This window comes from Equus caballus, chromosome X (genome assembly GCF_041296265.1).
Source record: "Equus caballus isolate H_3958 breed thoroughbred chromosome X, TB-T2T, whole genome shotgun sequence".
Classification (NCBI taxonomy): domain Eukaryota; kingdom Metazoa; phylum Chordata; class Mammalia; order Perissodactyla; family Equidae; genus Equus; species Equus caballus.
The window spans coordinates 28,079,986-28,091,070 of NC_091715.1; the positions used below are offsets into that span (position 1 = coordinate 28,079,986).

Below are 11,085 nucleotides of genomic sequence, written 5' to 3' on the forward strand. Positions count from 1 at the left end.
TTTAAGTACTAATAACATGCTGTATCTTTTCGCTTCTGCATGTACTGTACTATAGCCACTTTCTGAAATTTGACTAAAACATTTTTCTGGTCTTTTAAAAAATTCAAAATTAAATTTGTGATTAGATTCTCAATCATTAAATTGTGAAACAGAAAGATATTGACGTCATCCATCTCAAGTGTCTTATAAACAAAAATATCAAGACAACTGAGTACCACCCTTCAGAGATCCAAGATGTAAATATTTTAATTTAGCAAGCTAAAGTCGAAGTCCCATACATCTACTACTACCTCAAGGCTTTGATCCCCGAGCTTATCAGGACCTTACCCTGGCCCTGCTCTGAATCTTCTTGAATTGCCTTCTATGGCCCAGGTCTTCATTTCAGCTTATTGGCTTTGAATTAACGTTCTGGAAGACAATTATTACTAGTTTGACTTTGGGATTTGGACCTGCTCTGATTGCCTTGCTTCTCTCTTTTAGCTCAGCATTGCTGGTACTAACTCTAACCACACTAAATCTTTCATCTTTACTTCATGGTTGCCAATCCAGCACTCTGGTTCAGTCATTATTTCCAAATCCCACTGCCCAATTCTCTTTGTCTGAGCAATTGACTAAATCAAACTTTGAAAAGTAGATTCAACTTTTTCATACTGGATTTTAAGAAACTGGAGTCTAGAGAGACTAAATGGTTGGACTTCAACTTGGGTCTCTAAATTTTCAACCCATTCCTCTTTCCCGTATACTGAATTACCTCAGTATATTGCCTTTAAATATTGAATTGAAATGATGTTTGGGAACATCAATTAGGACATTTGGGAGCAAATATTAAAAATAAGACTTTAAAGCAGACAATACCTGTAATGTTGTAGGAACTCTATTTTTGAGATGAAGTATATTCACATTGCAGAGGAAATTTCAAACCCTAAATGAAATAAATCTATTACTAGTATTCAGAAACTACACTTAAGCCAATGGCTATTAACCTAATCAACCATCTATTTAAACTTTTTAAACACACCACACATAAACGTGCACAAGCACACACCTACTCACACTAATGAAGACTTTGCTAAACTTAGGTATCCTAAAATCCCCACCAGGGAGCCAGTTGGTCATATAACATTATCTCACTCTGTATTAAGGTATCAGTGAATGACATTTTAGTTCCCACCGGGACCATTTTGTTTCTTAATATAAACCAAATGTTCAGTGATACTTTACTTCAGGATATTTTCTCTTCCTTTGAGAATTAAAGAGTATTATTGGGCCAAGGTATCAGAATACATTGTATAACATATGAAACACACACAAAAATAGGGACATTTTGAAAAGACCTCACAGTACAAAGAAGTAGGAAATTTATCTAAGAGAATTAACATTATATGCCATAACCACATTTAATTCATAATCAAATGAAAATGATTGTTCATTTTTTCAACTTAGTTATACACGATTTCAGTACCTAATAAATACTTATTAAACAAATAAATGATTGACAGAAAAAATCTGTTTTCTTATTTTTCATAAAAGACTAAATTCAATTAAACTTAAATCATATAAACATGTTAACTTCATAGAATGGACACTAGCAAATAACTTGTATGCGGAAAATTTGTTAAAAAGTCCTTTTTGACATCTGATTAGATGACTCATCCTATCACTCTCCTGTTGCAACTATTAGTTTTCTCAGGGATCTGCTCTTTCTCCTTCTTTGCTTTCCTCTGTCCCTTTATGGTGATTTTCCTCATTCTCATGTACACAAAATAGCCACAAGCATCTTTAGGTTTACATCCTACTGGCTTAGCAACCACAGTGGAAAATAATTTCTCATTTTCAGTAGCTCCGGCTACCATCTCAGATTTAACCCTTAATTACGTTTTTGGTCACATGCCCATTCTTAAAACAATTACCATAACTAGCAATTTGAGATCTGCTGATTGGATATGGCTATGTCACGTGTCCTTTCCTTTAGCCGTGGCAGTGAATTCAGCTACGCCTAAACCAACTGGACTAAGATTGGAGAGTGGGTTTCCCCCCCGCTGGAAAATCAGGGTGCTGTTACCATAAGTATGTTAAAAGGACACAAAGCAGGCAAAAACAAAATCTCCCGCTTGTTCTCAAAAAATAACAAATCATCTTAATGAATTTCCTATTTCTCACAGGAAAAAAAATTCAAAACTCAATTTAGAATCTGCGTCAATTATTCTTTCTGGGATTAATTTCACAACATTTCCACCCCAACCCCAAAATTGTAGCCACAGTTGCCCAAACAAGCCAAGGTCTTTCAAGTCTATTCCTTCTGTCTGACATAGTCTCTCTTTACCAACACATACCCAACTGCCACTTTCTATCTGTAGAAACTCATAATTATATTTAAAGGTTCAGATTTAAATGTAACATCTCTGTGAAACATTTCCCAACTCCCATTATATAGCTGTCACACAGTTCTCTGGACTTAAACAATATTACATAGATAAATCTATTACAGCATATAATATATTGTATTTTGATAGTTTCTATGTGATGTTGCCCTCATTTGGAGTGTGAATTACTTGCGAGTACAGACTGTTGCAACATTTGACATATCTCTAGTGGCTAGGACAGTTACTGACTCCATTTATGCTGGATGGATTAATTATTAAATAAGTCAAATTGAATAATGTCTCAAATTCGGTAACCAAGTCTTATCTTTACATGAATAACTTGAATGAAGAATTCTCAAACAAGTGTTAAGTGGGGCTGGTAATATTAATGAATCCAGAAACTCTTAGAGGTCTCCTTTAGATAGCATTGCAAATGAACACTATTTTCACCAAACCATCTTGGCTGCACCAACATACACGGAACAAAATCAGCAATCAGCACTCATTACAGTAGGCAAAATAACTATTACAGATCTGTTTTAAAAGTTCCGTGATATCCTGGCTAGCTTTAAGTAATATTTATAATATTCATGAGAAAGGAGGACAAAAATGAAGCTGGAGGCATTTGTGAGAATTCCTTAAGGAAGTATCTGGATGAGCAGAAAACCCACCAAAGTTGGTGTTTTTTGTTTGTTGACCAGAAGCTTGAGGGATTGGCTAATGCAAGATGAAGCCGTCAAGAATTAAAAGGGAGAAGACCCAACTGAAGAGATTCAGCTTCCACTCTGGTGAAACTACCAAAAATGGTGGGTTTTCTTAGTGGCTATAATTTGAGGAATTCATGAGGAAAAAGACAGAGGTCTCTGGGCACCTGAAAATGAAAATCTATACATTTAACTAGGATGACTTGGGCACGGCATTTTGAAGAAGGCAATTTTAATGTAACCAGCTGCATATGGGTTCTGTAATTTAACATACAAATAACTAGAGCATATCAGAGGCTGAAAGGCCTCCTGAAAGGCTTGAGAATAGGCTCATGTGGGTGAAAAGAGGTGAAGGCCAGTGCTTGGTACACAATGAGTCCTCAGTATTTGCGGGTTTTGAATGAAATGAAACCTAACCTGAATCCAGTCGCTGCTTGGTAACAAAAGGGAAGATAATGGATGCCTAGGAAACGACGCGCGGCAAGCGCGAGGATAGAAGCAGCTCCCAGCAACGACTCACCAGAAGCCGCTGAACTGCTTCAGCTGCCGTAGGAGAGGCACCGGGAGGAGAGAGGATCCTATGCGGAGGCGGATCCGACTCGGTCGGATCCGACTCAGTCGGATCCTGACACTCCAACGGCAGCAGAAAGTGGAGAAAGGTAAAATCCAGTTAAGATAGTTCAATACTATATCTTAAAAGTCACGTAATTTTCCATTTGTTCATCCAGATGGAAAGGTCGGATTCCGACGACGGAGATGGACCTGCTTCCCAGAGCGGAACTGAGATGGATCGATTGGTTCATGAAGATGATTTCTATCGATTTGTAAATAACCTGAGTGAAGAAGACTACAAACTTATGAGAGATAACAATTTACTAGGCAGTCCGGGAGAAAGCACAGAAGAAGAGTTGCTGAGAAGACTCCAACTAATTAAAGAAAACTCGCCACAAACCTCACATGACAATACAGGTACATTTTGCTTTTGGGAGAAATAGAATGGGATGGATGAGGAACTTCATAAGAGTAAATGTCAGCCAAAGATTATACAGAAGTAGCACAAATTAACTTGGTGTTAAGCAACTTCTCATAAAAAAGAACTGGCATTACTTGATTTTTGGTGAGAATGTCAAGTTATTTTTTTCCCCATTCACATTTGGGTTGTTTTAATTGGGAAACAGTGTGAAATAGCCTATTGATATTTTTCTTGGTTTTCCACCTCACTTGAAAGTTCCTCCTATGTCTTGAATTATTTCTTCTATATAGACATGTGACTTTATCACCAGCGACAAGAAATATTTCATACTCTTTTAAACAAGTGGTTCTCAACTGAGGGCAGTTTTGCTTTCCACGCCTCCTCCCCTCCCTCAAGGGACAGCTGATGATGTCTGGAGATATTTTTGGTTGTCACAGGTGGAGGATGAGTGTTACTGGCATCTGGTAGGCAGAGGCCAGGGATGCTGCCAAACATCCCACAATGCACAGGATAACTCCCCAAAACAAAGAATTATCCAGTGCCAAAATGTCAATAGTGTTAAAGCTGAGAAACCCTCCTCTAACTTCAGGTCTGGTGCTTCTCTCCTAGTGTGAAGTAGAGAATTTTACTATCTAATGAAGATAACCATAAATGTATAATAATAATCTATATATATTTATGTATATAGTAAATATATATTATAGTAAATATATATTATAGCAAATATATATATTATATATATAGTAAAAACTATAGTGGTTTAGTTCTTGAATATGGCCTTATATGTACTATGCTAGGTTCAGTCTATTCATTTGATCTGACCTTCAATTTCATGTCAATTCAAAATCTTGGTAACACTAAGTATTCAAATACTTTTAAACCTATAAACCTTGTTTATATTTGGACAATGTCTACAATAGTCATATTTCAAAACAACTTTATGTATTATCAAAAGCACTTAAGAGCCTAGAAGAAGTAATGTTGTAGACTAATGAGAATTAGACAATAATGTAAATTGAACTAAAATACTAGCACTGTATCTTAATTGTTTAATTGCATTGGTGTTTTGACAGTGGAAAATGTCTTAAAAATTGTTGTTGACTGAAAAAATGTCTCAACATCCCTCCCACAGTGGCATACAAGGCTGTGTATATGATAAAATATTGAAAATAGACTTTCTCCAGGTTCCCTTTTTAAAAAAACAATTCTCAGAATTTATCCAGGATTAGCTCACTCTTTTCAGATGGAATTGAAACTTGCCTGTCTTTACTTGTAAATCTAGACAGTGTATTTTATAAAATATCAACTCTATAAACATGAAATCTGTTTATAAGATCTTAGTATTTAAGTTCTCATTTTTTTGTTTTTGAAACAAAGTTTCAATTGCTATTTTATGATGGTTCTAATTTCGGTAGTTCCTTTCCGCCCCCTCCCCACCTTTTTGTTAACAGGTGGAGAAGACTCTTTGGATACCGTGTCTAATGGTGACTATGTAAAAGACTGGCTCAACTCTTTCGAACCAACTGAAAATATGACAAGTGGGCAAAGAGAAAGCCAATCTTGGAGAGAAGTTAGCCAGATTCACCCAAAAAATGATGATGTCAGATTCAGTTCAGAAATGAATTTTAACCTTAATAATGAGAGCCCAAATCCAGAGAATGACTATGCAACATCTACAAGGCTTCCCAGAGGAGAGGAAAACAGCCAAAGGCAAGTGGAAAATCCAAGATCTGAATCAACACGTAGAAGACCATCCAGATCAGAACGAAGTACAACTGAAGCATTAATGGAAGTCCCACCTACCAGAGGTCAGCGAAGAGCAAGAAGCAGGAGCCCAGACGGTTTGAGAACCAGAGCAAGAACTGAAAGCTGGTCACCTCTAAAATCACTGTATGAAATTTTCCAGAGATTTTGTCATAGAACACCATCTCAGACTTTTGAGCCACCTCTGGTAAATGAGACTCAGAGATTTTCTAGAACTCAGCACCGAGAAACATTGAGACAGCAAATAACTGGACTTGAGTTGCAAAATAGAGGTCTTTTTGCAACTTCTGGAACTAGGAATGCTATTCAAGGAGAACGTTCCCCAGACACAACAAGCATGAATGGTGAATCTTGGGAACTGAGACAGATAAATCCAACCATACCCTTCGAGCTTGAAATAGGACACGTTCATCCAGGAGCGTACTCTCACAGAGACAGCACAGCTAGTAGAACTCAGTTAACATCTGAGACACCAAACAATACTATCACTTTAGAAAGTGAACATGGAGGACTTGGGTGTATGTCTTCACATTGTGAGCAGGCAGATGCGAGAGCTTATGTCAGTCCCGTCAGAATTCCCGTTCATAGAATTTCAAATACTGGCTTAAATGATACAATACCTGTTGCAGTTCAGAGCACACTAAGTCAGACAATGACAGGATTTAGTGACTCAAGTAACCTTACGGACAGTTACAGTGATTTAGAGCCTAGTGTCTCACCACCAAGTCAAAACATGGAAAGGGCAGATTCACTAATTGGAACAGATGATTCTGCTGCTACTAGCAGTTCTGGTTCTGATCCATATCCTTGCTGTGATTCCCACTCTACTTCCACACTGACTGCTTGTTCAAGTTGTGCTTACATTTCTAGTTCTAGTTGTATATCTATTTGCAGTTCCTGTGACGAAAATTCAGAAATTAGCTCACTGCTGTTTGAAGGCAGTGATATAGAAAGTTTATCATCACATTCGCCATCAGAGACCAGGCAGGAGAGTAGGCAAATGACCCCTATAACATTTGATGAAAGTGACTCTTGGTCCTCCCTTAATGAGGACCGGTTTTTCCTCTTAAATGAAGATGATTACCAATCTACAGGACTCACCGTAGCACAGACTGACAACTTGGCGTTAAGATCTTTTTCTGAAAACAATCCATCAAAATCCTGTAGCATTTGTATCACAGAGTACACAGAAGATAGTGAACTATGCATCCTACCTTGCTCCCATGAATATCATGTCCACTGTATCACTCGCTGGCTGGCTGAGAACTCGACCTGTCCTATTTGTCGCAGGGAAGTAGAAGATTCTGGCGAGGGAGAAAATTCCAATTGAGATCTGAATTCTCAGCTATATAATCTGCTATAGAGATGGACAAACAGTTGTCTGTCACCTGCCATATATCCACTTTTGGAGCGATGCTTAAATATAAGGATCTGAATCTCATCTAAATCTGAATCTAAATGTAATAACCTGAACTGAATCAATGGTTCCTGAAGGAACTATTGGACTTCCCCCAATTTCGGATCCAGAATAAAAAGAAATATTAGAAAACCAAACAATATTGTCCTATTTGACAGTAGAAATGAATTTCACACCATAGCAGGTCACTGAATTTCAATAGAAACCTAGCAGGTACACTAGGTTGGGATGTTCCTGATTCCATGAGGGAAATGTTTTAATATGATATAATCAATCCAGATAGATTCTAGTAGTCTTACTTAGTCATGTAAATCCCAGACATCTCATAGCCCTGTCCTATCTTGGATATGCTTTCAAAGAAATAGGAATCCAACCAAAATAATTAAGAAGAAATTTAAGAATTAATAGAGTCACTCGAATAAAGAAGTCATGTTACATTCGTAGAATGCTCTCTGTAAAAAGTTTGAAAACCTTCTCTTCCTCTCTCTCTCCCCAGCAGTTTACTCCAGCTCCTAATACTACCTTAAAGTTTCTCCTGTTCCCCATTAGCAATGTATCAGTCAGAGTCCTGGCCAAAAACTGATGGCACACTTGAAAAGGGTGATGGAATAGCATTTACTGAAGAGACTGAAGTATGTAAAGAACGAAGGGAAACCGAGAGATGATAAAATACCCTGAGGCCAGCAACTGTGATAAACCAGTATTATCACCACTAGGCTCGAAGGGGCTTAGAGACGTAGTAGTTTCTGCAACCCAGAACGTCCTGTAGTTGTAGTAGAAGACCACATAATGAGCTGTGACCTTAGACAGACAAATGGCAGACACTGCCGATCTAAAGCGCAGAGAGGATCATGGAAATAAATACTCTTACTTTTCTCTCCTCCTGACTTCTAATCTCCTGTCGGTAGTCCACGTTAGCCAAACCCAACCTGACGCAAGAGAGACTGGTTGCTGAAGCTGATAAAAGTCAGCCTCCTGGAATCACAGAGCAGGGTAAAGAAGGATGGTGAGTGGATCCGAAGAGCTAATGAGAGATCATCTACCACAAACAACATTCCCAACTCTCTTCAAACCCAGTCTCTGTGTGCTGTCTTGCCTCTTCCTCTTGCCCTCCATTCTGCTCTTTGACGCAGCTCTTTAACAACACTCTCACTTAATCTTCTTTCCATCTACTTAGATCTTGTATGATAAAGGAGAGAACAAGTAGATTTCATCCTTAGAAGTGATGAGATGACAAATCCTTAGAACTTCATTACCTTTCTCTTAAAACATGTCACACTTTGGTTTACTTTGAATGTAAACAACTAAGGGAAAAAAGGAGGTATAGGTATTTCTTTAATTTAGCTTCATGAGTATATTCAAGTCTTAATTTCTTTTTATATGTAATTTTAGTTCATATAATTAGTTTTTTAAAACGGGTCCTTATTTCTTATAAACGGTTTTATGGTTTATATATGACTCTTAATCCTTGTGTAAATGATCCAAAGTACCCAGCTGCTGCTTGGAGCCTCCCAAGTCCCAGTTTGAAAGCTTTAAAGGTAAAACCTGAGTTCAAAACCATACCTATCTAATTCAATTCTAAATGTCCCTAGGTATCACCCAAAACCATGACAATTTAAAATCAAATTTTAGGTCACTCTTCCTTTCCAATCCAAACATAGTGAAGGATTTTTCCCCTAATTTAACCTAAAAGTTCTCCTTCTTTTTTTTTTTTTTTTTGGTACGTTGGCAAGTCTAGTAAATTTTGCTTAAAATTTTCGTTCCTGGTTTAGGTGAGAATACGTTGTATTATAACCTAAAACAATAGTCATAAATTTTGTGCAATGTGCAACCTATATAAATGTGGACAGTGTTAAGTATAAACCTGCTCTAAAAGTGTAAAGTCGGAATCATCACTGACCTTTATTTTCTCTGTGAATTTCTGGAAGCCACAGTAATTGCACAGAACTATAAAATATAAATGGGGAGTGGTGGTGAAGTCTTTTAATACATCTTTGAGCTAGCCTATTTGTATTTTTCACACAGAAGATGTTTGCATGGCCAGAAATGAAGACTTAGATGAAACCTGTGAAATTCATATTAAATTCTGCAAGTTGTCTGAATATTCTGATTTTTATTATTTCTGACACCAAATCTACTTCATTTAAAATGAGAATAATTTTTTTTTTTGAGGAAGATTAGCCCTGAGCTAACTACTGCCAATCTTCCTCTTTTTCCTGAGGAAGGCTGGCCCTGAGCTAACATCCATGCCCATCTTCCTCTATTTCATACGTGGGACGCCTACCACAGCATGGCTTTTGCTGAGTCCACACCCAGGGTTCCGAACCAGTAAACCCCAGGCCGCCGAGAAGCGGAACGTGCGAACTTAACCGCTGCGCTACCGGGCCGGCCCCTGAGTAGAATAATTTTAACAGCAGTTGGCTTTCCTGCTATCTTAACAGGTTCTGACCTTCCAAAGGATGATAATTGCCTAATTAATGCTTCAGTATATTCACATATGCCTTCTGTGGTAGACAGAATTCTAAGATGACCCCCAATGACTCATAGTAGCCCTCCCCTTGAGTATGTGACCCGTGAATGTGATGGAATATCCTTCCCATTATTAGGTTATGATATATGCCACAGTTGACTGGGAGATTATCCAGAGTGGGCCTGACCTAATCAGGTGAGCCCTTACAAAGCACAGAGAGGACTTCCAGTCCAGATAAGATGGTTTATACTCCTCTCTCCCTGCTCCCCCTCTATAAGGCACAACTATATATCCTGTAAATAACATGAGACAATCAAAGGAGAACCCTGAGAGGTCTAAAGAAGAAGGTGAATTGGCTAGGGACCCTTGGAATGGATGAATAGTTTTGTAGTAGGGCATCCTATGACCACCTCCCAGCAGAAAAAGGTGACTCAGGCCTAGCATTTCTTAACTCCCAACTTAGTAACGGGAAGTGGCTCAAATAGGCTCCTCCTCCACCAGATCAAATGAGAGACTCACTGAAATCACCAGCTGAGCCCTGTAGAAGCTGCAAGGAGGAACAATCAGAAGCCCTGCTGATAACTAACCAGGGAAAGTACTCTCCTTTCCCACTGGGCCTAAGACCACCCCTGCTTCCCCACCCAGACATACTGGTGGCCAATGATACCAGCAAAAGTAGTCCTACCTGGAAAATGCTCTCCTCTTCAGCTGGGCCTGAAACGCCTCTCCCCTACCCACAAACACCAGGCAACTTGCTGGTACCAGCCACAGAGATCCCATCACAGAAAGCTCTCAAACTGGTAAGCACCTTCCATCTGCTAAAGTCAGGGAAGGTCCTGCCACAAGTGCCTGGCCCAGGAAGCGTCTTCATCCAAGTGGACCAGAGAGTCCCTTCCCCTACCTCGAAGCACCAGGTGTCCTAGCCTGGGAAAGCTTCGTCTGCCCCCTTAAGCAGCACGAGCAGAGAACAATGGTAACCCCACCTGCGCAGGATAAACCAAGCAGACCAAAATAGTACCACAAAGGTTCTGAAAATTAGATGGTCGTGGAACCACAGTCCACAAAAGTAGAGGAGAAACCATGTGCCCAACCTCAACAGAGTGAATGCCTGCTAAAAATTTTTTAAAAAAATTTAAATAGGAACCAAAGTATCCTAACATAATAGCCAAAATGTCCCACAGGCAATAAAATATCACTCATCATACCAAGAACCAGATACCTTGAACGAGAAAAGACAAATGATGCCAACCCCAAAATGAAGTAGACGTTAAATTACCTGACAAGGGTTTTAATGCTGATGTCAGGCCTTTAAGACCTTGAACAGAGAACCCAGTCATCGCATGCCCCATTCTGACCCACGGAACTGTGAGCTAATAAAGGGCTGTAGCTTCAAG

General features: G+C 38.8%; 1 protein-coding gene across 1 annotated transcript; it reads left to right on the forward strand.

The window, feature by feature from the left end:
• Positions 1–3,542: 3,542 nt before the first annotated feature.
• On the forward strand, positions 3,543–7,358 carry LOC111771522 (E3 ubiquitin-protein ligase RLIM-like). The gene is made up of 3 exons (XM_023633608.2): positions 3,543–3,726; positions 3,796–4,036; positions 5,492–7,358. The coding sequence occupies exons 2-3, from the start codon at positions 3,796–3,798 to the stop codon at positions 7,132–7,134; spliced, it is 1,884 nt and encodes a 627-aa protein (XP_023489376.2). The 5' UTR covers positions 3,543–3,726; the 3' UTR covers positions 7,135–7,358.
• The last annotated feature ends 3,727 nt before the right edge of the window (positions 7,359–11,085 follow it).